Here is a 27,507-nt window from a genome sequence, read left to right on the forward strand (position 1 = left end):
TAAATATCATCCATACTGTTTGATTACACGATAGCTAAAACATCTAGAAATGTGTTAGACAACTGGAAAAGAATATTCAACAGAAAACACTTTGGTCTGAGGAAGTGTTTTATTAGAATAAACTGCTGAGTGACATGCAGACCAGTCATTACATTTATTTCAGCCATCAGCCAAAATAATAAAATAAAAAAATCACTTAATACACCACTAAGGTGCGATTGTGTTTTAAATGTTCCAAAGCCATTAATGTAGAGACTGAGCATGTGACATAGACAGTACTGTCCATCCAACTGGCTTCACTTCTTTTTGGGCTGATTAGGTGTGTTGAATTTGAAGAAGATGATGTCACCATCTTCCACAATGTAGTTCCGCCCCTGTTGTCTGTATTTTCCTGCAGCCTGCAAGTATTTGACAGCATTATCATTTCAATATTCAACCTTTAACAAGCCACGCTATTTTATGTCATCAAGCACAACATTAAGATCTTACTTTAGCTGCGTTTTCACTGCCTTCCTCCTTAAAGTCTACAAACTTCATGACTTCAGCCATGATGAAGCCTTTCTCAAAGTCTGTGTGGATCTTTCCAGCTGCTTGAGGGGCCTTGGTCCCTTTCTATAAGGTGTTCAAACACATGCATAATATTTTAGAGGTGCAACAGAATATATCGGTATTAAATGCAATTCTGAAAATGTGCTTTGCTCACCCTGATGGTCCATGCACGGACTTCGTCAGGTCCTGCTGTGAAGAAGTACTCAAGCTGCAGGGCTGCATACCCACACTTGATGATCTTAGTCAGAATACTAAAAAAGCATGAAAAAATTCACAATGTGAAAATTTCTACCTACTTTATTATTTTTATGCAAGTTGCTTTGGATAAAAGTGTCTGTTCAATGATTAAATGTAAATGTATCCGAGATGTACCTGAGTTTATTCATTCTCCATCAGAACAGATTAAGGAGAAAGGTAGCATTACATCACTTGCTCACCAATGGAGCCACTGCAGTGAATGGGTGCCGTCAAAGTCCAAACAGCTGATAAAAGCATCTGATAACAGCAATCCACACAAGCTTTCACTGATTCATTTACGTTAATTGAAGGAGTGGAGTCAAGTTGATTACTTGCTTCTATCAGCTGTTTGAACTCTCATTCTGATGGCACCCATTCACTGCAGAGAATACACTGGCAAAAAAAAAACTGATGTAGTTTCCCCTTTCTCCAAATCTGATCCAATGTAGAAACAAACTCAACTACATCTTGGCTGGCAAATTTTCATTTTTTGGATGAACTAATCTTTTAAATACAGCAAAGAGGAAAGACGAGAGCAAACCCTGACCTCTGTGTTTTGTTCTCCTCACAATATTTCTGTTTCTCTTCATCAGTCATTTCCTGATACTTGCTCTCAAATCCCCCACTGAAGGGGATGACCAGCGCACCTGCATCATGAGTGTCAACCCACTCCTTGATCTTCACCAACCTACAAAACAAAAAAAAGACTTACATCAGCAGTCCTAAACTCAGATTTCCTGAAGGCAGAAAACCACACAAAACAAACACATGCACCCATCAATTTTGACTATACACACAGTTATTTAGAGTGAAGCTTTTCTCCATTACACCTACCATACTGCTTTACATGATTACTGAAGTGATGATACCCGAGAATTGATTTCTTTACAATCCCAAACTCTGTCACCATTTACTCACTATAATGTTTTATTACCCTTCATGCCTTTCTTTCTTTTGCTGAGCAGGAAAGATGATATTTTGAAGAATACTCTATTTTTGTTCATACACTGGAAGTCAATAGGAATCATAAATGTACATTTAGAAAAAAAATTTAGTCCTTAAAAATATATTCTGTGTTCCACAAAAGAATAAAAGTCATACAAGTTTGGATGACATGAGGGTGAGTAATTAATGGGTGAATTATCGCTTCAAGTATAAGCACTTGGACTCACTAACAGCAGATGAATAGCTAATATGTCATCTCACCATTTATTCTTTTTCTTGATGTAATCTTTCTCTGAGAGGTTTACCAAGTAGATCATCGGCTTGGACGTCAGGAACAGATACTTATTCAAGACCTCAATCTGGAGAATAATAATAAATAAAAAAACTGTGTATAATCAAAACCTCAATCTGATGAAAGAAACAGACTAAAAATGCTAAGAAAAAAGATTTCAACCTCTTTGTCATTCCATTCATGATAAAAACGAACATGTTTCTTTTCATCAACAACCCAGGACTTTATTTTACACATGATGTCCTGCAAGCAGAGAAAACAAAAAATGTAAGTGCTTTCTGTAAATTTACAAAGTAGGAAGAATGTTTTAATTATGCAGTGGTCAGATGCATTCTGGGATATAGTTCACTTACATATTCAGGTTTGAGTTTTTTGTCTCCTCCCCTGACAGCGGTTTTCTCAAGCTTATCAATGATTGGCCCAATCATCTCTTCATCCTTCATCCTCAGCTCTTCATGGATGATCTCAATATCCCTCACTGGGTCAACACAGCCCTCAACATGGATAATATCTTCATCCTCAAAAGCTCCTACACACAAACGGTTGCATATACATATTATCAGGGTTATTTTATATGAAATACAAACATATTAGGGCTGCACGTTTATTACAAAAATCACAGTTGTCGATTATTCCTTTGAAATTTTAATTGTGATTATTAATTACAATTAAATGAATGATGTTTACACCTTTGCTGGAAGCAACTGCATGTCATTTTTATATGAAAATAAATAAGCTGAGACACTAACTGAAAAACTTTTATTGCTTTTCTATAGTATCAAGCCTCAAATGTCAGCTATGCATTGGATTGGTTTCTTTTTTAAATAAAAAGGTACAAAAATAAATGGTATAATGAAGTTATACTAAAACTAAAACAATGAAAACCCTTAAGATAACATGCAGAAAGAAGAAAAGCATCTTAAGCATGCATAATAACATAAGTGGACTTTGAACAATTAATTGCTGCTTTGAATGATTATGTAATTGTGGCATCCATAATTGTAAAAAAATATATATTTTTTTATTAATTGTTCATCCCTAAAACATATGGAACAAAACATCAGATTTCTCAGGCATGATTTAAATCCAAGATTTAAAGAAGATGCATGTCACGATGTCATTTTATATTTGCTGTAGAAGTTTTCATGGCTTTTTGAAAATTTCATGAGGATTTTTTTATCATCTCATTCCTCTTTCCAACTACATGCTAATTAGCAGATACATTTTACATATAGCAGATCTGAAAAAGTTCATAAAATCTAAAAATAAAATAAACATTTGCAGAAATGGTTCTCCTTACGTGTCATGTGAAAGATGGAATCACAGGCACTGATGTGGGAGAGGAAGGCGTTACCCAGACCCTGGCCTGCGTGAGCACCTTTCACCAACCCAGCAATATCCACCACGTTCAGAAACGCTGGAACCTTGCTGGAGTGAAATAGATAAGAGAAATTAAGATCATGTAACTGATGACTAGAATTCAAAGCTGCTGATAACTGTATTGTGAAGTACCTGGCTGGTTTATGGTACTGGCAGAGGAAGTCGTAGCGCTCATCTGGAATGGGCACACGGCTCTCATTTGGGTCAATGGTGCAAAAGGGAAAATTCTCAGCCGCTGCCTGACTCTTTGTCAGAACATTGAAGAACGTTGACTTTCTGAAAGCACAAACAAATGAATTGAGATAATTGATGAGAACATGGATCACTGACATTTTGTAATACATAATAAATAATACTTGCTATATATACAGAGACTCAAGCTACATTGCAAACTAGATACTTGGTTTGTACCTTACTTCACCTCTGTATAATAAAAAGTATGTTCCATATAGTATGAATAAAATTCTGACATATTACTGCCATAATGTTGTCACTGTCACATGGCCTACCAGAATTGGTTGCATTTTTTACCAACTTACGATTTGTGAATACTATGAATGTTATGCATACTCTTTGGTGAAAGTGCATACTATATAGCATGGAAGGTGGTAAAATTTGGACATAACATGACTTCACAGCCATTCAAAAACACGATGATGAGTCATCATCCTTATAATAATTTCACACAATACAGCAGGATCGGTTTCTATTAAGCACAAATTAAATGCAACTAGGTCAAGCATTCACACAGTTTTTAGGCAAATCATTCTGACACTATTTCTCTGCCGACTTCAAACCAATTGACCCAGCGCACATGCATACAGCCAGAATGCCAGCTGGGACTGACACATACCCTACATTTGGTAACCCAACGATCCCAATTTTCAAGGAAGTCCCGAAACGTCCAATCAGGGGGGGTTGTTTTGGTCCATCTCCTCCCTTCTTCGGAGGCATCTGAGAAAAAACAATAATACCTACTTTCACTTCAATGCATTTCATACTTATTCAAGCGAAATAACCAGTCATGCAACTACCACACCTTTTTAGGAGCCATGGTTAAATGCTGTCAGTACTCTCTTGCAATATTACCAATGGAATATATTTAGCATAATTAAGATTCGGTAGAAGCCAGGCACATGTAACTTTTTCGCCTGGCTAACTGCAGCAACTAGCTGCCACTTCACGACAGTGAAACCAATGGCATTAGGTTCCCAAAATAGCCCCCGCATTGAGTGTAAACTGACCAGCCTTATTCACTGCAAGAGGCTAAATATATGCCCCTCCCTGACAAGTAAGAGAAGGCAAAGGCATACGTGTATCATATCACTGTTTATAAATCTCTGCACAACTGCCAAATGACAGCCGGGGTATTAGAGGTAGAGCTGCTTCATTACTCGCTAGGCCCACATGTGCATCCAAAGCATCAATACCTCCAGTCCCAATTCATTAGTGTTTAGCTGGTTAGCATGCCGGTCATATGAAGGGGCCAATATGCAATAAAACAGTCCATTTCAATACAAATAGCACTTTTAAGCGATGTATACATAAATAAGAAAAAACATATGCTTATATCACCTTGATATCACACTATTTCTGTCAGCAGATGGGGAATTTCGTTGTGCTCAAATGAACACGTTGCTCCACACTTCGGCCGATGAAACGGAAAGAATGGGTATACCGGAAGAGCCCTGAATCCTCACACTGTGATTGGTCGAAACGAGTTACGACGTAATGACGTTAGGGTAAAGGCAGGCATAAGGAGAGTGAGAAACCAAAGAAGTGAACATCAATTTATTTTTCTATCTTTAGAGAAATTTGGTTTTGGAGACTTTTTCAGCAAAGCAATTAAAACCTTATATGCTAATGGCAATAGCTCTATAAAACTGAAAAAATGGAACTTCCCCTAAATTTAATCTGGAAAGGGGCATTCGTCAGGGATGCCCAATTTCCCCTTATTTATTTCTACTTTGTACACAGATTCTCACAATTTATGTATGTAATAGTGCTATACAAGGAATCTCTATTGCGGGTAGGGATATCATCATTAGTCAGCTTGCTGACAATACCACAATCTTTAAAAAAAATGCAAGTCAGATACCTGTCATCATTCGAGTAATTAACCAGTTTTCAGAGGCCTCTGGTTTATGCCTAAATATTAATAAATGTGAGCTGCTGCCTTTAAAAGACTGTCATATACAAACTATTTGCAACATTCCGATCAAGAAAGAAGTAACGTGGGTATTATTATCTCTAAAGATCAGAAAATTAGATCTCAGTTAAATTTTTCTCCAATCATTAAAAAAACTCAGGAAAAAACTGAACCAGTGGTTGCAAAGGGACTTATCTTTAAAAGGCAGAGTGTTGCTTACCAAGGCTGAAGGGATATCACGTCTTACATACGCAGCTCTCTCTTTACATTTGGACAGTAAAATCTGTAAAGACATTGATAAAATGCTTTTTGACTTCATCTGGAAAAATCGTATCCACTATATCAAAAAAAGTGTTGTTATGAATAAATATGAATCTGGTGGGCTAAATTTTTTGGACTTCAATACTCTAAATAATACATTTAAGATTAATTGGGCTAAGCATTTTCTTAAAAACCCAGTTTCGATTTGGAATTTTATTCCCCATTATATATTCTCTAAGTGGTCTGGACTTTATTTTGAATTGTAACTACAATGTAGAAAAACTTCCTGTAAAACTGGCCACTTTTCATAAGCAGGTCCTTTTAGCTTGGTCTCTTATTTACAAGCATAATTTCTCACCCCACAGGTATTTAATTTAGAATAACAGAGATATTTTATATAAGAACAAGTCTTTTTATTTTGAGAGTTGGGTACGTAATCAGATTCTGCTGGTGGACCAGTTATTTAATGCAGAAGGGCGACTTTTCTCCTATAGAGAATTTCTATCAACATATAACATTCCTGTTACGCCAAAATAATTCGCAATCGTATTTGACGCCATTCCATCAGGCACAATAATGCCTTTTTAAGTATACTAGCAGACTTTCACCTACTTCCGTGTCCCTCCCTGATGTGGCTGACTCACCAGTTGAAAGAATCTGTTTTTCCCATCTTCCACATAATAATAAGAACATTCGTGCATTATTTCAGAAAGAGATTGTTTCTATTACAAATGTTAATTTTTATTGGAATCGTTTTGTAAATGACATTGACTGGAAAAAGGTTTTGATGATTCCTCACAGATATTTATTAGTAAACAAGGTGAAAGAAGTATCTTTCAGAATAATTCATAGATATTACCCTGCTAATCATTACATGATTAAATTTAAAAGGGACATCAATGCAAACTGTTCTTTTTGTGAAGACCATCCCGAAACAGTTTTGCACCTATTTTGGTATTGCCCACACACCAGAACATTTTGGCAAAAGCTCAGCAGATTCATCATTGACCATATTTATAAAGACTTTGCCTTATTGTGGAAGGATGTTTTTTTTTTTTTTTTTATAAAAGTCAAAGTAAAGAAAAAACGTACTTCATTATAAATTTATTCATACTTTTGGCAAAATTTCACATTCATAAATGTAAATTCAGCTCTAAAAAACCTTGTTTTGTACTTTTTATCCATGAAGTTGAACATTATATTAATCTGATTTCTGGCTCAAACAACAAAAAGGCTGTTAAAACTATCAGCACATGGTCCTCCTTCACTTTGTAATGACCTGTATGCTTCCCCTGGCTACTTTATTTTATTTTATTTTTTTGTTTATCTCTATGTTTTTTGTATGTTATGTATATTATGGCTAATCACCTGTGAATTGTACCCTTTTTGCAATAATAAAAAAAGAAAAGAAAAAAAGAAAGAAACCAAAGAAGATTATTAGCATCAGTCACTTTAACCAGATTAGAAGTAAAGGCTGTGATCAAGAAAGTTTGTATGAGTAAATGGCAGAAATACTGGAACTCATGTAAAAAAAGGAAGACATTTTCATAGAATAGAAAGAAACATAAAACAAGGTAAAATGAATTATCATATGAATAGAAAGGACTTCATTACATTTACAAGATTGAGGATAATGCAACACTTCATATAATCGGCAAACATAATTATGGTTTATGTAATGCATGTCAGGAAAGGAAAAAAAACTGTTGAGCATGTTTTGATTATTATTATATATATATATATATATATATATATATATATATATCAATAGGAAAGAACTGATCTTATAAGAGATATGCAAGCTTTGGGTATTATGGAATTTAGCTTAGCTAATATTTTAAAGACAGTAGTAGAATTTGACAAAACAAAAAAAGCTTTAATGAAGTTCCCGAGAAGATCTTCATCATACTTCAGTACAGTAGGTGGCGGTATGCACCTCTCCACCAATAAATCCACAGAAGAAAGATTATAATCAAGATTTCAAGATTTTTTTTAGTTTACACATTCCAGAAGATTCTTGGAAACAACTGTTGAATTCTAATTAGTCTAGCTGTTACAATAGTTGTATATCACTAACTGTAAGGTTGTGAGTCAAAAAGTAAAGTAACACATGATTGTTCAGACACATTTACAATAGTAAACTGTCAGACCACGTGACATATGTAAACAGACAATACTAATGTTTAAGAGCTAAATCCACTTCTATGAGGCAGTCTTGCATTTACTTTTAACCAAGGTTCCTTCTTCTGCAACCCCAGGACCAGTTCCACATGGTTCCACAGCTCTGTGTCAAAGCAGCTCCAGTTGCAGAGCTTTCCAGAGGTTCCTGACATGACCAACACAATCACTCTGATGTCTGTCATGTCCACCACAAAGGGGATTCCTGCTAAAGCTGCTCTGGTCCAAGAGGATTCTGTCACAAGTGCAGCAGAGGATCCTCTCACGTGTTTACTGGTGTGCCATATTAAAATGTTTTAGCAGAGAGCCCAAAAGAATGCACACCTCTGTTTATCAATTTGCACTGGCTACCAATAGTTTCAAGGCATTGATGTTTGTTACAAAACCACCACTGGCTCTGTACCAATATACCTAAATTTATTACTTCAGACTTATGTGCCCCCTAGAAGCTTGCGTTCTGCAAGTGAACGTCACATGATTGTGCCATTCCAAAGAAGCACAAAGTCACTTTTACAGACTTTTAAATTAAATGTTAAATTAAACGTTCCCTCCTGGTGGAATGATCTGTCCAACTCAATCAGAGCAGCTGAGTCCTTAGCCATCTTTAAGAATCGGCTTAAAACACATCTCTTCCATCTTTATTTAACTCTCTAATTTTAGCAATCTATATTCTAATTCTATTCTTTAAATAATAAAAAGTAAAAAATATCTAAATAGCTTTCTAATCTTTTTGTATTCAATCTGTTGTATTCAATTCAATTCTTTTCATTTATTATACAATTGACAAAAGCACCAAAAAAAGACCTCTAACACTAGCTTGCTCTATTCTTTTTCTATTCTACTGGTTTTCTTTTTATTCATTATATTATTTAGCAATCTATGTATACTGCGTTAAGCTAAACTTGTTATAGCACTTGTATATCATTGCTCTTTGGTTGATTTTTGTTTGATTCCATTGTCCTCATTTGTAAGTCGCTTTGGATAAAAGCTAAATGACTAAATGTAATGTAAATGTAATGTGTGTGATGATTCGTTGCCTGTCCACATGTAGGTACTGTAAAAAGATCCATAAAGTAAAATTACGGTGAGATTTTGGCCAAACACATCCCCCTGCTTCAGAACAAACTTCCACAAGATTATTAACACGCATGCTAGTAGCTGCATGAGAGACAAAAAACATACTATATTGAAGAAATATATGTTAGAACTATTTTCTGGTTGCCAGGACATTGCTTTTACAGCTGCTAAGGTCTTCTGAGCATTTTGTTTTAGTGTTAGTGTATTTAGGGTAGTTGCTAGTCAAAAGATCCATCCACAAGAGATGTGATTTATGTGTATTGATTTGTGTGTAGATGTGTATTACTGATATTTCTCTGTAGAACCATTGATTTCTAATCCTCTTAATATTCTTATATATGTTTTCCATGGTTACACATGCATATTAAGCCAGCCAGGTCTTACAAAGCCAGATCCCTCCCTTTCAAATAGAGTACATACAAATTATACCTAAAAAACAGAATAAAATAGTATATAATAGAATAAAATAGAATGAATAGAATAGAATAAGTAAACAGAATAGAAACAGAAATAAGACAAGACTGAAGAGAATCTGAACAGACTAATCTAGAATATAATAGACAGAAGAAAACATAGACTACAAAATAATAGAACAGAACAGAAGAAATATGACAGAAGAAAGGAACAGAACAGAAAAGTGAACCAGACCAGACAGAAACGAACCTGAATAGAAAAGATAATAAAAGTGAATAGAATAGAAAATAAGTGAACAGAACATAATGTTAACTAAACAGAATTGAACAAAAAAAAGAATATAATAAAACCTTAAGTAAACCAGAAGAATAGAAAAGCACCTGAATAAAATAGAATAGAAATGACAGAAGAACGGAATGGAACAGAATAGAAGCAGGAGTAAACTGAATAGACAAAAGTGAACAAAAAAAGAATAGAATAGAAATGAAGTAAACCAGAAAAGCCATAAGAAGAGAAAAGCACATGAATAGAATAGAATTAGAAATGAACCAGAAATAGGACAAGAAAAGAAAACCTAAATTAACAAGAACTAGAATAGACAGCATATACAATTATAAAATATGTAATAATAGATAATGATATGAGAACAAAATAGAATAGAATAACCAGAAGTGAACCAGCCGAGACAAGAGGTGAGAAGAGAACCTATACAGAATAGAAAGAAAGAAAATAAAAGAAGTGAACAGAACCAGGGGCGATTCTAAGATTTTCATTTTAGGGGGGCTCAGCCCCCAATAAGGGTATGATTAAAAAATATTATTTGACTATTAGGGTAGGGTTGTATACTACTAACCTTATTGCAATCCACTATTCCATTGTATTTCCTGTATTTCATATATGGGAGTAGGAGTACTGACTGAGCCATATACAACACTGTAAAAAAAAACTAATACAGTTTTTTAGATGTGACCAGTCACTGGAAAATTTTGAATTGGGAAAGTAGATTTATTTATTTTTTTTACAATAAAGACTAACTGATTCAGTATTAGGACATTCATGTTTATCCTTTGTTGATACCACTGCTTTTTCTTATGAAATGTACGTGGAAATCGGCAGAATATTAAAACAACATAAGGGTTCAATGACTGCAATGAATCTTGGGAACACAGTGGTATTGTGTGTGTGAGGCTGTCTGTTCTATTCTCACCTGACTGTTGCTCATTTGCAGACCTACTCCCACACGACAAAAAAAATGTTGTATATCCATCTACAATGAAACATAAATTATTATATTTTATTATTATTATTATTTATAATCAACAATATGGTTGGTTATACATCAAGTCAGCCCCTGAAAATTTATTTCATTTCAAATCATTTAACTAACCAGCTAATATTCATTAAGAATATAGACAAAACATGTATTAATGTAATTGTCTATTGGCAATATGTTTAATCTGTTCTATATTTATTTCAATTTATTAAAAATAACACCATTATCAATTTGCCACTTCTATAACTCAATTACTTAAAAAAAAAAAAAAAATCACAGATCCCTTTACTCTTACTCTAATATATGTATCATGATACACTAATGATTCATTATTACTTAATACAAAATTATATTTAATAATAGAAAACAAAATATCTCCACATGATGTTTCTCTCTCTGTGCCATTTAGTACTTTCAGACAATGATGTGTGTCGTTAATAATTTCTTTTGCATGGCTGCATAATGTAATGCCGAAATACACAATAATATGTTTTCAATTTTAAAAAGTAAATTAAAATAAATCATGATCGTTTTCTAAAGTATGTTTTCATGGGTGTTAATCGCTTCATTTTTGTTGGAAGAAAAAACAACTGTCACACTGTGATAAAGGCTGAAGGTGAACGCAGCGAAGACGTATTGGTATTGGATGCGAGAACACACACACGCACACACACACACACACACACACACACCTTGTACACTCTGATGTTCGCTCTGCTCGGCGCCCCTGTGGATTGAAAAACGCGCTGAATCCATGCAGACTCAGATCAGGGGAGGAGTCGGAACTTGATGCAGCTTGCCACCGTTTCAAATGAGTTTTTAAAGGTGACTGAAGCGATCACTAATTAATTAATCAAATATTTTTTTAGGGGGGCTGGGCATAAGTTTAGGGGGGCTGAAGCCCCCCTAAAAAGGGCCTAGCGACGCCCCTGAACAGAACCAAATATAATATAAATGTAGGTGAATCAAAAGGTAGAGAAGAGTAGAGTAGAGTAGAGAAGAGAAGAGAAGAGAAGAGAAGAGAAGAGAAGAGAAGAGAAGAGAAGATTTTGATTAAGTCTGTAAGCAAATGGTATAAGTTCTTACACACATTGACCCACACACACTTAAAGCTCACGTCCTGCAGCTGCGTCACCTGAGATCTGACATGTTATTTCTTATGATAATGCAGATTTGGTTGGATTTAATGCAGTTAAATCAGCAACATTTGTCATCTGTACTACAAACGTTTCAGTCATACCTTGCGAAAATAACAAGATATGTGACTCTTGTCGATGAATATATTGCTGTAAAAGAAAAACACATGACACATGCATGCTTAAAAAAATAAAAAAATGCACTGAAATTACAAAGAATATGCTTACAAAATACATTTGAAAAATTGCCTACCGAAAGCATAAGAAGAGCTTAAAAAGTACTGCATACCGAAATGCATTATTTTCTTAACCTGTTAAATGTCACCCCGTCCCGTATACGGGACGCCTACGTTGACTATACTATATTACAATAAAATTTAATCTAATCTTGACAAACTATATATCGTTGGAAAGGTCTAAGACTCCCAAATATATATTATACCAATATTTATTGTTAAAAATTATGTAGGAAAAGTAATAGATGAATTTATGACAAGAGTGCACCCTCAGAAATCTACATTACAAAAGGAGCTTTGACCTTTGTTTAAAAAAAAAAGACTTCCTCGTTGCCTTTTTCTCTATCACATTTTAGAAATCATCAGAAGTTATATATCACTTGAAAACATAAAATCTCAAAATTCATCCTTTAAAACCCATTTTAAAATCAGACATTGCATTACCATGTAAATGGCACATCAAAATCATGTTACAAAATGTTTTCAGTCATGAAATATAAAAATTTAGGTTTGTATCATGCACATTCAAGTCTATCTTCAAAAACGTGAGTGACAGTTATCAGGTTTTAATGAAAGGCAAAATCCAGCTTCACTTGCATATTTATTTAGAAAACAACATATTTGGCACACCAGAATAGCAAAATACTGTTATAAAGTAAATACACAAATGAAACAACATAATATGTTGTATGAAACTGAAATTTGCATTTACATGCACAAAGAAAACATCTAAAGTACCACATTAAGAATTGGGACACACAACATTGTCATTGACGTGTGCAAACAGAACATAAATCAGAGGCCTCCAGTATTACTATTAATGTTGGTGGCAAATATTGTTTCTTTTTGGCTGTGCAATCATTTCTCTCCTCACTAATAAAATTCAAGATGCCTCAGATGTTATGCTACATCACATATATCACTTTAATTTTCCTTTTTAAATGTATTATTAAAAGGCCTTTGTAATTCATCTCTTTATGTAAACAAACAAAAGGCAGCATAAACCAAGCCATTGCTTGGCTTCTTGATTCTTTCAAAGTATAAATGAAGAAAACTAATTCAAGGTATGATACACTTACTGAATATACTTTTAGTCAAGTGCTTAAGGCAAATATAACAGCACACATCTGAGAAATATCCATAAGCGACATAATACTGAGCAATCATCATCAAAACAAGCAAGTGCATACATACATATATCATAAAATGTAACACTTCTTATTTTTGGCTTTTTGGCTAACATCAACACAGATACAATCTCATAATACACAGAAACCCACATGTGTAGGATTTTATGGCAAATCATCTTTCATTTAACTTTCTACATTTTCCCATAAACTCAGTCCTTGTTATTTTCACATCAGGTACTGTATATGTGAACAAATCAATCTGCAACACAGAGTATGTACAAACTCTGCTTCCTGGAGAGACTGTAGCATTCTGTATATCATTCTGGCCATTATCAGCACATACACACATACAGGTACTAAAGCAAACACACTCCTTTAATGTTCAACGTGTCTTTTTCAGTCTGATATTGTTCTAGCTACCTGACATTTTACATTTGAGGGCTTGAATGACAATGCTGTATAACTACCGTGTTGTATGAAGACAGGAAGGTAGGGGGCGCTAAAACCCACCAAAATGCTTTAATGAAACTGTTGCACTCCTTCTCAAAATAGAATTACATGAAGGACTGTCTAACAAACACTGATGCCCTATGTGGCTCTATAAATGGCTGCACCATTATCTAAAGGAATGGCGGCCCTGATTAAGCAGTAATATATTCTGTATGAGACAAGGACAGTTGTCTGTATGTGTCAATGACCGCCAATAAGCCAAAACATTCACACTTTCCTGAAGGCCAATGAACTGCTGCAATAACACATCATACTCAGAAAACACTTAAAAATAAAGTCAAACTTAGCTGTAGTATCACTGTAGAGCTCATCACTCGACATAGTCATAATAGCCATCATGTATCAATCTCTAAAGCAGACAAAAACAAAATATTATAAAAGCTATGTTGTCTGTACTATGTTGTTATTTTTATAGTTCTTTTATACATTTTTAATGAATGACTCTGGCAGAAAAGATCAGGAACAGACAAAACTAGAGAAAATAAGAGAATTGGGTAAGGGAAGGATTGTTAGGGCCTGAGACAGCAGGTTCTTTCACCTAGGTATGGGAGGCAGGGGAGGTGCACCTCGCTCTTTCTTTCCTGAACCTGAAGCAGACAGAAATATACAAACACAGAGACACATGAACAAATGGGTAAGACCATGATTAGGCTGAAAGCACTGAATGTTATTTGAAGTATTCATTGGCATGTGGAAGCAACAGCTGCGGAGTTCAGTTTTGCCTATGTGCATAGCAACAAAAACGGATAAGATAAGAGAAAACAGCTGTGATTGGTTACCTCGGCTTTCGTTCCTGGCCATTTTGCTAGGATAGGTCTTCTGACAGGGAATGTAGGGCTCTGGTGGTGGAAGATCCGATACAGGTCGAAACGTGAATCGTGATTCCCACTCATCTTGGAGAAACAATTCAAAGGCACACATCAGTAATCTGTAGCACAAGCTGCATACAAATCTAAGCTGCTATTTACAGATCAATAGGAGTTCATCAAATGGTCAATACATGTTAGAAGTGAAAGTGAAAGTCGTAACATTTGCCAAGTATGGTAACCCATACTCGGAATTGGTGCTCTGCATTTAACCCATCCAAGTACACACACACAGCAGTGAGAAGTGAACACACTGTGAACACACTGCCGGATCCAGCGTCCGGGGAGCAACTGGGGGTTCACTGCCTTACTCAAGGGCCCTTCAGCCATCGGTATTGAGGGTGGAAGAGAGCGCTGTTCATTCACTCCCTCCCACCTACAACTCCTGCCAGCACAGAGACTCGAACCAGTGACCTTCAGGTAACTAGTCTGGCTCTCTAACCATTAGGCCACAGCTGCCCCCTGTGGCCTAAATTCTTCTGTTGATTATGTGAAATGCCATCTATAACCCCCCAAACCAAAACTATTTGACTTGCCCTCAGTTGGGTTCACCAGCAAAAACAAACAAACATACAAACAAACAAAAAATGTTTACAGTAATGAACTTACAATAGAAGTATATGGGGAATGCATTCTTCAAGTTTTGAAGCAGTAATGTGAACTATTAATGTAAAAGCCCTTTCATTTATTTTTCCATTCAAGTATTTCAATACACACTCTTTTACCGATGAGACTACTGTTCTAAACCGATCGGGTTCTTGGTTAGTTCAGCCCTAAAATATACTTTTATGCATACTTTAGGGTATGTGTACAGTGCGCATGACTTCAATTTCATCATCATACATGCAATACTGCACATGTACAGAGGCTTATGAGATAATCACAGCTCTGGTATCTTGTGACATACATTTCATAATAAACATAGCCAGATTTACTAACTGTAACTCTGTATTACTCAATTTATCCACAAGATAGCAATATTTGTCTATGATGTTGCATTGCCAAAAGTATGTGCCCTCTTATAATTAAACTATTTAGCAATTTCAGCCACACCTTGCTGCACTGCTAAAAGGTACATAAAAGTCCATCATACAGCCATGCAGTCTCCCAAGTATGACACTGGCTCATGATGCCACCAGTAAAATGGTATACAGAGTCTACTGAGTGTGGAAGAATCAGACTAGCCAGCACAAATCCAGATCTCAACAGCATTGGGACGAAATGAAACATGACCTGCAAACCAGACTCCAATGCCCAATATCCAACACTATCCCTGATGCTGTAATGTCTGAATGGGAACAAATTCTCACAACCACCATTTTCCAACATCTATTGGCCACCCATCCCTGAAGAGTAGAAACTGTTATAGCAGCAAAGGAACAACCAGTTCCTTATAAATGACAATTGTTTTGAGATTAAATGTTCATAAAGCAAATGGGCAGAGCTGGATAGATTACTTAGAAATTGTAGTCTCTTACTTAATCCAAAATACATGCCAAAATTTGAAGTAAGTAACATAATCCATTAACATTACTACGGTGGCTGAGAGAGCTCAACACGCTTCAATTTAAGAAAACGCATGCAAATGTAAAAAACACCAGAAAAAAAAAAAAACATCATCAGTTTGACAACACAAGTGTTGCAAATCCTCACCACACATTCATATAACGAAACGCGCTGCAAATCCTCACAACAAATGCAAATTGAGAAACGCTGCAAATCCTCACAACAAATGCATTAACGAAACGCGCTGCAAATCCTCACAACACATGCAAATTCAGAAACGCTGCAAATCCTCACAACAAATGCATTAACGAAATGCGCTGCATATCCTCACAACACATGCAAATTAACAAACGCGCTGCAAATAGCACTGACCACAATGGAAATATTTCAAGGAGACTCCAAAAAGTGTCGGACCTGGCTGGGATTTGCTTATCGTGCAGTGGAGTTGTTGGTGAATTGAAAGGGGAGGTTTTTTTTATAGACCTAACTCTATTACCACATTGATTTTAATAGAACAATCTTGTACTATATAAAAATACAAAGAGTAAGAATATATTCCACGTTTTGTAATTAACAACATTAAATACATTAAACATTGCGTTACGTCAAGGTTTCCCAAACTGGAGTTCATAAATTAACTTCTGGAAGTTTGAGAGTTTGATGAAAAGCTAATTACCTCATTAAAATGTCAAATTAAAATTATTAATTTTAAAATAACATCAAAATAAATCACCTACTAAAGCCATGAACGCGCAAATGTGATACGTTTTCTTTATATACATTTATTTAAAATCTCATGGTATTTTCTTGGTACATAATTTGCTTGAAAGATGTTCAGATGACAAAAAATGTTTGGGAATGCCTTTATTACTTGTAAATAAGAAATAATGTGAATTTGTGCATTTTTAAATTGTGCATTCTTTGTGTGAATGTCCACAAAACTGGAAGACTTTCTGAATGTATACAGGTGCTGGTCACATAATTAGAATTTCATCAAAAAGTTGATTAATTAATTCCATTCAAAAAGTGAAACTTGTATATTATATTCATTCATTACACACAGACTAATATATTTCAAATGTTTATTTCTTTTAATTTTGATGATTATAGCTGACAACTAAGGAAAATCCCAAATTCAGTATCTCACAAAATTAGAATATAAATTAAGACCAATACAAAGACAGGATTTTTAGAAACCTTGGCCGACTAAAAAGTATAAAAATGAAAAGTATGAGCACGTACAACAGCACTCAATACTTAGTTGGGGCTCATTTTGCCTGAATTACCGCAGCAATGCAGCGTGGCATGGAGTCGATCAGTCTGTTGCACTGCTCAGGTGTTATGAGAGCCCAGGTTGCTCTGATAGTGGCCTTCAGCTCTTCTGCATTCTTGAGTCTGGCATATCGCATCTTCCTGTTCCCAATAGGTCAGGCGGGTTTGCTGGCCAATTAAGAACAGGGATACCATGGTCCTTAAACCAGGTACTGGTATCTTTGGCACTGTGTGGTGGGGCCAATTCCTGTTGGAAAATTAAATCTGCATCTCCATAAAGTTGGTCAGCAGCAGGAAGCATGAAGTGCTCTAAAAGTTCCTGGTATACGGCTGTGTTGACCTTGGACCTCAGAAAACACAGTGGACAAACACCAGCAGATGACATGGCACCCCAAACCATCACTGACTGTGGAAACTTTACACTGGACCTCAAGCAACGTGGATTGTGTGCCTCTCCTCTCTTCATCTAGACTCTGGGTCCCTGATATCCAAAGGAAATGTAAAATTTACTTTCATCAGAGCACATAACTTTAGACTACTCAGCAGCAGTCCAGTCCTTTTTGAAGTGAGACGCTTCTGATACTGTCTGTTGTTCAGGAGTGGATTGACACAAGGAATGCGACAGCTGAAACCCATGTCTTGCATACGTCTGTGCGTAGTGGTCCTTGAAGCACTGACTCCAGCTGCAGTCCACTCTTTGTGAATCTCCCCCACATTTTTGAATGGGTTTTGTTTCATTTGTTCCCTATTGCTTGTACACTTTTTATCTATCACATCTTTTCCTTCCCTTCGCCTCTCTATTAATGTGCTTGGACAATGAGCTCTGTTAACATCCAGGCTCTTTTGCAATTACCTTTTGTGTCTTGCCCTCCTTGTGCAAGGGTGTCAATGGTCTTTAGGTCAACTGACAATTCAACTAGACTGAGAGACCATTTAAAGGCTTTGCAGGTGTTTTGAGTTAATTAGCTGATTAGAGTGTGGTACCAGGTGTCTTCAATATTGAACCTTTTTACAAATATTCAAATTTTCAGAGATACTGAATTTGGAATTTTCCTTAGTTGTCAGTTATAAACATCAAAATTAAAAGAAGTAAACATTTGAAATATATCAGTCTGTGTGTAATGAATAAATATAATATACAAGTTTCACTTTTTGAATGGAATTAGTGAAATAAATAAACTTTTTGATGATATTCTTATTATATGACCAGCACCTGTATAAGCGGTAGGCTATTTTAGAAAGATAAAAAAAGGAATTAGCGAGAATCAATAATGTATGAATAATTTATTGCCATTGTATGAATAATATATAATCATGTAATCAATTAAAAAGTAACTGTAATCTGATTACGAGTATTTTAAAATGTAATCTAATCAAATTACATGTACTTAATTTTTGGAATCTGATTACGTAATCCAGATTACATGTAAGCAGTTCTGTAAATGGGTATAGTGTACCTTTACCTTCTGGTGAAATGCACCAATCCAAAACAACGAAATACATTTATTCTTCATAAATTCTACAAGACTCTTGAAAAAGCATGTAGGAAAGTCACAATACCTATATGATGTCCCTGATTGTGGTATCCATTGCCCATAGTTGGGGGAGGAGGGGGCAGAGGTCCAGAAGAGGGTCTGTCTGGTGGGAGAGGTGGTCTATTGCCACCACGATGAGGCTCCACACCTGGTCTGTTCGGTGGAGGAGGGGCTGGTGATGACCTCACACTTCCTCCTCCAGGACGGCCAGAAGGAGGTGGAGGTGGAAGAGGACCTGTGGACAAATAGACAAAGGCATAATATAATATTCAAACAGGTGAATTTCAGATTATCCTGCAAGAACCCGCAACTCCCCCTCTACCTGTTCTTCCACCTGCATTCCGACCCAATGCGGGCGGTCTCTCAGAGGGAGGTGGAGGAAGTGGTCCAGATCGCCCAGGTGGAGGGGCAGGAGGATGCGAGCCAAGTGACAGGTTCCGTTCAGGAAGGCGTGGCGTATGCTCCTCAGGAGTAGATGGGCTTGGGCGTCCGGGCGGCAGAGGAGGTGCTGCACTAACAGGTGGCCGCAGAGAGGCAGGAGCAGGAGCTGGAGGAGGGGTTGGTTTACTGCTCACTGATGGTGGAGGTGGAGGGGGCGGGCTGTCCCTTGTGAGTGGCAAAGAAGTACGGATAGCGGGGGGAACAGGTGGAGGACGGTCATCGCCTCGACCAGGTGCAGGGGGAGGAGGAGGCCGTCCAGCGTGACCAGCTGAGGGCGAAGGAATGGAAGGAGGACGACCAAATACAGCTGGCACCGGTGGAGGTGCAGGCTGTCGTCCAGGGGGGTTTGGAGGTGGAGGGGTTGGTGCAGAACCAAGACGAGGAGTCCCTGGAAGTGAGGGTGGTCCCCTGCTCTGTGCCCCACTCTGAAAGGGCCGTGGGGCACTTGGAAGAGGTGGAGGAGGTCCTCCAGGTGTTTCAGGACGTGGTGGGGTCATTCGTGGGCGAGGGGGGTCAACGGATTCACTGCGCTGCAGAGGTGGACGAGGGGCGGAGCCAGATCCTCCTCCAAAGGGCCGTGGACCAGAGCTACGAGCACCAGGTGGCAGAACTGGAGGTCTGACACTACTAGAGTCTGAAAGAGAGCAAATAATCTCATATAAAGTGATAATCCAACAAATGAAAGGACTTTATTTAAATCATTTCTCAGTTTTCAAAACAAAATATTACATTTTATGATTGAAGGTCCATCATTGGGACTGGCCAAAAAATGTTATACTCGTAAATCCTTGTTGAATGAATGAGTTGGAATCTGTCAGTAAGCAGTAGTAGTGTGTAGCAAGCTTTAGTAGTATGTTTGACATACATGTATGTGTCCTTACCATCTCGAGTGGAGCGCAGCTTTGGCATGCCACCCTGGAAGAGCCCACCCAGACCAGCTGGTGATCCACCTCCACCTCCAAACCCTCCCCCTCCTCCTCCTCCTCCACCTCCTCCTCCAGGCCCGCCTCCTCCTCCACCACCAGCACCACCTTTGGGTTCTGTCAAAGCAAACATGTATTTAATATTTTGGACTGGATAGCAAACCCGCAACCAATAAATGTTGCTACTCATTTTACATGCAAAAATCATTAACACAGAAGAGTTTTGAAAGTATAGTAGCATAAAAGAAAACCTATTTAAATATATGTGCCCTATATAATTAAAATCTGTCTGGTGCATAGACAAACATTATTGCCAGTATAACTCCATAAGATGCTGGTTCTTACTGTCAAGTATGGGTGCGCTACGGTCATTAGTAACCGCCTTCTTTAGCCTTGCTCCTTTGCTGATGTCTGACAGCAGAGCATTCCTGCCCTGCTGCTCTGATTTGTTCAAGACCGGCTTCTCTGTGTTTGCCTGTGAGAAACAGAAGCACAGATATTTTCCGTAGAAATCATTCAAGCACTGGTGCCCCAATTTGCAGTCTAGAAGAGTTGACAACACTGGCAAAAGTCGAAGCCAGTCTGAAGATTTTGGGCAGGCAAGTTAATAGATTTGACAGAATATCACAGTGTATGATGGGCCCAGTCTCAAGGTTTTTTAGCTTCAGACTGTTATTTCATCCAGTCCATCATGCTTGAGATTTTGAGCCAATTTTAGAACACATGTTGTTTTAATTTGTCATGCCTCTCATAGCAACATGGTGCTTGTTTCTGTGTGAGGTTACTGTGTGCGACAATGGTAGTGTGTGATCATTTAATGTAAAATGGACAGTTTTTCTCTATCTCAGTTGTGTAGTGTATTTAGTGTATGTGTGTGAGTGTGTATACCTGAGATAAGGTGGGGGGTGGGGGAGGGGGAGGCGGAGGAGGTACCGGCATTTTTTCTCCTAGTTGTCACCTCCTCTCACTGAGACCTGACAAACAGAAAATGTCATATATTTTATATTTTCAAAAAGAAATAGTGTTGGTTGTTGCCACAATGTTGAGTGGTTTCCAGAGTGCTGTTATGTAGTTTCTAGGGAGTTCTGAACGGTTACTTGCAAAAAAATGCAAAAATAGTTCTCGAATTCTTGATATAATCTTCTATAAAATTTCTTAGAAAAACATAATATTTAAAAAAAACATATTTACTGCTTATTAATATTTGTAAACATTTATGAACCGATTCATTATTAATAATTTCTGATGTTACTTTCAAATGTAATATATATATATATATATATATATATATATATATATATATATATATATATATATATATATATATATATATATATATATATATATATATTAGACATTATATATATAATGTTTGCAACTTGAAACAAGCCTCAGGGGTATTCACTGCTCAAGCACACCACACATGTAGCCTATAATGTGACTCTGACGTTGCGTCACATGAGCGTTTGACTGCGTGGCAGGAGTTTCATAACATTGCTGCTCATATCCATTAATCCATTATTAAGATTCATACACATACATGTATTGTAAGTGTAAGGAAAATGTTTATTAACAGCATATAGCAATTTTACAGTTATTCAATTTAAACATTCAAATTTAATGTTTTAAAAATGACAAAGGTTTTTTTAAAACCATATGAAACCAGCGTGAATACAAAGTGTACATTTCTAAGACATTTATTCTCATTTAATTGTCATTGAGCCCATTATCTTTGACCTTGTAATCATAGTAGTGGTGCTCAAACACCACTAACAGGAAACCCAAATGTAGCATGAATGGCACCATCTGAAACAACATCACACTTTTCAGGTTTTATAAAACAGGCCTGAAGCATTCACTCAATCACAGGTGTTAATCTAACCACACCACATGGCCATACTAAAGTGGTCTCGCACAGCCGCAACATTTTGAATTGGTTTTACAGTAAGTAGCCAGTCTTGAAATATCCTATTGTGCTATACCAAGATACCTTTATTATGCATGCCATGACATGTGGGAAAGGCCGTAAAAAAGAAGGTCATTTCTGAGATATAGAAAGCTTACTGTAATAGACTAGTTTTTATAATATTCCCTTACACACTCATAATACAGCAATGCCAACAATTACAAGCTTTATTTTTCTCTGAGTTCAAGTGTTATAAAGGCCTCTCTCTCACTGCTGACATCCGGAAGAGAACATAAACAGGAAGAGCTACAGCAATATACCTCTCACTTCTCATTCTCTCTTTGATAAACACACATCCACATGCGTTAATATCATTCAGACAAAGGTGACAAATAAACAACAAAAGGTTTAAAATCAGAAGTGGGAACACAGATGAGACTCAAAGAGAACAAGTCAATACACGGAAACACAGTTCACAAGCACTTTAAATTGTCTGCTCTTTTATCATCAAGATCTCTCAAGGGCGTCTTACAGACAGCCACATCACACTACTTCATTTCTGCCTCTTTCTTTCACTTCCTCTCTTCTCTAATTCTCTCTCCCTCTCTATCAGGTATGTTTATTCAGAGTTATGCCGGCAAAACCAAAAATTTGCAAAACACTGCATTGAAATCCCAGAAGTGCATTGGTAATAATAACTTCAAAAACCATTTTTAGAAATGTTCACAATTTTTTGGGGCAAATCATCACTGCATTTTAAATGCTTCGTTTTGCATAGCTGTGGTGTGAAGAGAAAAAGGGCCATGTAAAACAACCAAACTGGAGCCTCTGCCAGTTGGTTCAGTTGGCAGTAAAAGTTTATTTAAAGGGGTCATATGATGTGATTTACATTTGTCCTTTCTCTTTGGAGTGTTAAAAGCTCTTGGTGCATAAAGAAGGTCTGTAAAGTTACAAAGACTTAAGTTTCAAATCCAAAGAGATATTCTTTATAAAAGTTAAGAGTCAACCACGCCTTCCTAAAATGGCTTGTTCTAACACGCCCCCCACATATCTACATCACTGTGTGGGAAGATTTGCATAACACCGCCCAACTGTTTACGCAAAGAAAGAAGGCATAACTTTTATTCTCACCGTTGACGCAGGTGCCATGTCGTGGAGACCCTGTGTGTTTCATTGTGTAAGCGAAATTTTTTTGTTTGACTTTCCAAAAAGACAACTAGAAACCAGTGGTTAAGCCGAATTTACAAGATTGTTCTGGAACAGTTCAACATAAAATTTTTAGATGTGTGCAGCACATTTCGCAGAGGACAAGGACTGTTTCCTGTGAGAGCAGCTTACAATGCCAGTGTCTGTTTCTAAAAAGTGGGGCAATTATCAAGGACGGTCTGATTCACAGTCTGTAAGTACGTTTTCATATATGTAAAGGATTTGCCACTGATGATTCAAACGTGAGTTTTTGAGAGTAACTGTTAGAGCTTGTTGTTTCTCGTTTCTCCGATTACAAAAGCAGACATGGCTTTATGTTTATGCATCACAAAACACAATGCAACTCGTAAAAAGACAGTATAAGTCATTATAATCAGTAATTATGTCCGCACTGGATGCAACAAATGCCTCGTTTGTAATGGGTTTTATTGGTTTTGTCTCGTCGATCCTGGGACACACGGCATCAGATGTTACGGCATGTTAAGGGGCGTAACATTTCCATCCCAAGATTGAGGTATTTGGCCAATCACAAATCATTGGATAGCTGGCCAATCACCTTACACCTCGATTTTCAGATCAATGAGCTTTAAAAATATATAAACATTTCAGAAAGGCAGGACATAAAGTAGAAACAAACGTTGAACCAACGACAGAGGTGTTCAAATCAAAATGCACTGCTTCAAGTCAGATATAGACCAGTCTGTGCTACACACCTATACATTTTTGCAGTTCTGTTTGGTGATGATGCTAGTAATGTAAAAATGACCTAACAAGAGGTGATGATTAGCGCAAAAAAGTGGATAAGAAATGCGAAAAAGGGGTGTGAGAGTTGAAGAAGACACAAGAGAAGTAGTGCACAGTAAAAGTTCCTGGATATGGACTATATATTTACATTCCAGTGTTTTGAGAGAGAGCTGCGGAGATGGACTATAGAGAATGTGATGCTGGATATACACTCTACAGCTGCCCTCGCTGTCCGGACAGTGCTTTACATCCAGCAGTCTGAAATGTCATCATGTCTAAAACAGGGACTTTTGGCTGGACATTGTGTTCTTTTTGGAATTACTAAATGCCAAGTGTGTTTAAGTGTGCCAGTGTCTTATACAAGCACATAATGCATTTCACCTCTGTAGAAGTCACGACAGTCAACCCTGCATCCTGATTTGTATACTGTGTGTTCTAAATAGTAAGTGAAACTTGCAACTTTCACATCTGATGTATGTGTGTGATTTATACTGTAGAACAAATGAAAATGCTTCTCTAAAAACCCATGGTAAAATCCCAAAGGAACCCATACCAAATTAGCCTTCAGGTAGTTTCAATTATTTACATGCTGTCTGAACAACTAGTGCAACAGTCAGCTTCCAGAAGTAAAAATCGTATTAATTTATTCCACAGTTGAACAATAACCTTTAAAGACAGGACTACTGTGAGCTATGTGGCTGAAAATCAATGGTATTTGGTTTTGTAAGCTGTCAGTACTTTTATATTTAACTTATATAATAATAATTGTGTATCAAAGATTTTTCAAGAAATCTCCACCAGTCACTTTGACTTTCAGTCATATTTTCAAGTAAAATTTTGCTTCAAATCAAAGTTTGTAATGTTGTGATTTATCTCATAGCTGCTTAGTTTGAGTCATGGCTTATAATGCTTTACTGAAGACATTTTAAGAATATCTATGGGGAAATTAATGGAAAAAATACACTTTCTGAAACAAAGCAGATGAAAAAAAATGGATGGGTACCACTGCACTCTGAGATGTAACCAAAGACCCAGAATTTATGGAATTCAAAAGTAAGGCCAATGTCAACAATGAAATTGTAAATATATCCAGCTTTCACTAAATAATGTTAACACAAAAAAATTAAAAATGAGTGGAGCCCTTCAGCCACAACCTGCTACATCATACATGCAAAATCATACAGGAAGGGGCCACCCACAAAGAACCATACGTTCATTTATTTAAAAGTGTCATGTCCAGTCGTAAAGTGCTTTGCAGTGCTTGCTTATAATACCACATCACAAGCAAAAAAGTGCATTACAAGTGCTCAGCTTGCATAATGTGAGCATCTGTCTTTCCATCACTTTGTAGGCAGTCTTTATTGTCCACTTCCTTTCTGAAACTCAGCATTATGTTGACACCTCTGGCTACATGCAATCTTGTATCTAATGGATGATCTCAGATACCGTCACATGATTTCTGACTCTCTTCGAAACGCAGGTCAAATAGAACACTAAACCAGACAAGAGAGAAGTAGAAGCTATGACAGTATACTTCTGTCGCCGAGAGGAAGTTGATGCAGAGAGAGAACTCTAAATTATGCAGCCTAAAACGACTTGTTCCTTCTAAAGTTCTCACTAAAAACTGCATGCCTATATTCACAGTCTCAACAGCTCACTGTGATTTAATTAAACAGTTGCTTAATAGTGTTACATTTCACACTTGGTAAAAACCACATGAAAAATCAAGAGGACCTGGCGTTGACATAAGCAGTCTCATAAAAGTCTTTAATGCAAAAAAGAAGATTCGCATTTTCCATACAATCCCAAGCCAACTAAGCAATGTGCTTTTAAGGTAACCCATTTAAAAAGGAACGAACAGAACAAAACAATGTGTTTGAAATAGCTTGTGACACTGACAGCTCAAAATAATGTGGTCTTCAATCCACAATACTAAAAGTTTAAAAACTGAGACATAAAAGGAAGTGGAAAGCATATGACTTGCATTGTTTATCACTGTAAAACCCCACGGCCTGTGAATTAGAACCACATGCTTCTACTAGTCAGACTCATTTGCACGAATCGGTTCTTTTGAACAGTTCATTAAAAAAAAGCTATCAATTATTTTATGTAATACCTTAACTGCGCCAAAGGGTGGTCTCTAGAAAGCCACATTTATTGCTCGTCATGAATGTTTTATTGCTCATTTCGATTATGTTTTTTAAATAAGAATGTCAGCCACGATTCATCTCACAAAAGTAATTTACCTAAATACAATTTGCATTGACACTACACAATCCTAAAATTAATTTACATATACTCGGTTCACATATCATCTCCTTTAGATAATACATTGGTTTAATGAGGGGTTGTATTTGACTGACTCGACAAACGATCCGATTCAGTTCTCGGGTGTATGAAAAGATGAAAAGATCCGACTCAAAAAATGATTCATTCATTAATCAGAAATCGCTTGCTACTACAGCTGTTTAAATAACTGTGACATGACAACGGCAATGAGTAGTTTGATTTAGTTGAGGGGTGGTCACTTAAAATTAGGTGCAATTCTAAACTACTGGAAAAAAAAAACTTTAACTTATTTACCCTGCCACATATTCACGCTCAAACTGCAACTAAGGAAGTGGGGGAGCCTCTGCTTCCCCTGAAAGTTGGCACCGTTTGCGCTTTTGTAGTGGATGAAAAAGTAGTTTTAAACATAACACTTTATCCAATAAACGATTAACTCACATAATAGTTACAAGTTTGCGGCAATAAATAAATAACGGGAAATCTGGTCACAAATTGGATCCTTGAGTCGGGTATTTTAGAAAGCTACAGGCTGCGTAAACACTTACCGGTGATTTGTGTCTTTTTCTCTGCGTCTTGCGCTTACGAACCAAATGCAGCAGCGATCATCATCATGAAGCATCTAACGTTACACAAACACAGAGGAACACAAGTTTTGAGCCACTCCTTCATGGCAGAAAACACACACACACATAACTTCTCCCCACTGTTTCCGCCCAGCGCGTGCTGTCTACAACCCATATCACATTCACAGGAATAACATTCAAATCGTATCAGACGGCCTACTGAAACAATGCAGGCAAGAATTCACTACGTCTCAGCAGTATCACATCTCTTTAAATGAGGGAAGTACAGCTCAATGCCTTGAATAAGACGTGATATCTTCTAATTAATTTCTTTACCCAGTTTTTCTTCCTCCACTAACAGACTCTTCGTTCCCTTTATCCGGGACATTCGTCTGTGATGCAACGTTTCCAGATGTGTGCGACTGCCTCGAGCTGAGCTCAACATCTGTCAATCTCTGCACACAATGTATGGCAGAAAAGCATAGCGCT

At 36.9% G+C, this 27,507-nt stretch overlaps 2 protein-coding genes across 4 annotated transcripts; both read right to left on the minus strand.

The window, feature by feature from the left end:
- Nucleotides 1-90: 90 nt before the first annotated feature.
- On the minus strand, nt 91-5,114 carry LOC113092712 (obg-like ATPase 1). Its single transcript, XM_026258409.1, has 11 exons — nt 4,979-5,114; nt 4,257-4,357; nt 3,536-3,679; nt 3,324-3,451; nt 2,377-2,552; nt 2,186-2,266; nt 1,993-2,090; nt 1,334-1,474; nt 704-800; nt 490-612; nt 91-398 (listed from the first exon to the last, which is right to left on the minus strand). The coding sequence occupies exons 2-11, from the start codon at nt 4,355-4,357 to the stop codon at nt 297-299; spliced, it is 1,191 nt and encodes a 396-aa protein (XP_026114194.1). The 5' UTR covers nt 4,979-5,114; the 3' UTR covers nt 91-296.
- A 7,595-nt stretch (nt 5,115-12,709) lies between these two features.
- wipf1b (WAS/WASL interacting protein family, member 1b) lies at nt 12,710-27,425 on the minus strand. 3 transcript variants are annotated; one of them, XM_026258416.1, is made up of 10 exons: nt 27,355-27,425; nt 27,001-27,074; nt 21,199-21,284; nt 20,656-20,785; nt 20,269-20,427; nt 19,269-20,021; nt 18,972-19,181; nt 14,547-14,660; nt 14,306-14,354; nt 12,710-14,116 (listed from the first exon to the last, which is right to left on the minus strand). In XM_026258416.1, the coding sequence occupies exons 3-10, from the start codon at nt 21,247-21,249 to the stop codon at nt 14,110-14,112; spliced, it is 1,473 nt and encodes a 490-aa protein (XP_026114201.1). In that variant the 5' UTR covers nt 21,250-21,284; nt 27,001-27,074; nt 27,355-27,425; the 3' UTR covers nt 12,710-14,109. The 3 variants fall into 3 exon arrangements, with proteins under 3 accessions (XP_026114201.1, XP_026114200.1, XP_026114205.1); XM_026258415.1 differs by lacking the exon at nt 27,355-27,425 and having other exon boundaries at nt 27,001-27,172; XM_026258420.1 differs by lacking the exon at nt 27,355-27,425 and having other exon boundaries at nt 12,710-14,354; nt 27,001-27,170.
- Nucleotides 27,426-27,507: the final 82 nt, after the last annotated feature.

Source organism: Carassius auratus, chromosome 6, assembly GCF_003368295.1.
Source record: "Carassius auratus strain Wakin chromosome 6, ASM336829v1, whole genome shotgun sequence".
NCBI classification, from domain to species: Eukaryota; Metazoa; Chordata; class Actinopteri; order Cypriniformes; family Cyprinidae; genus Carassius; species Carassius auratus.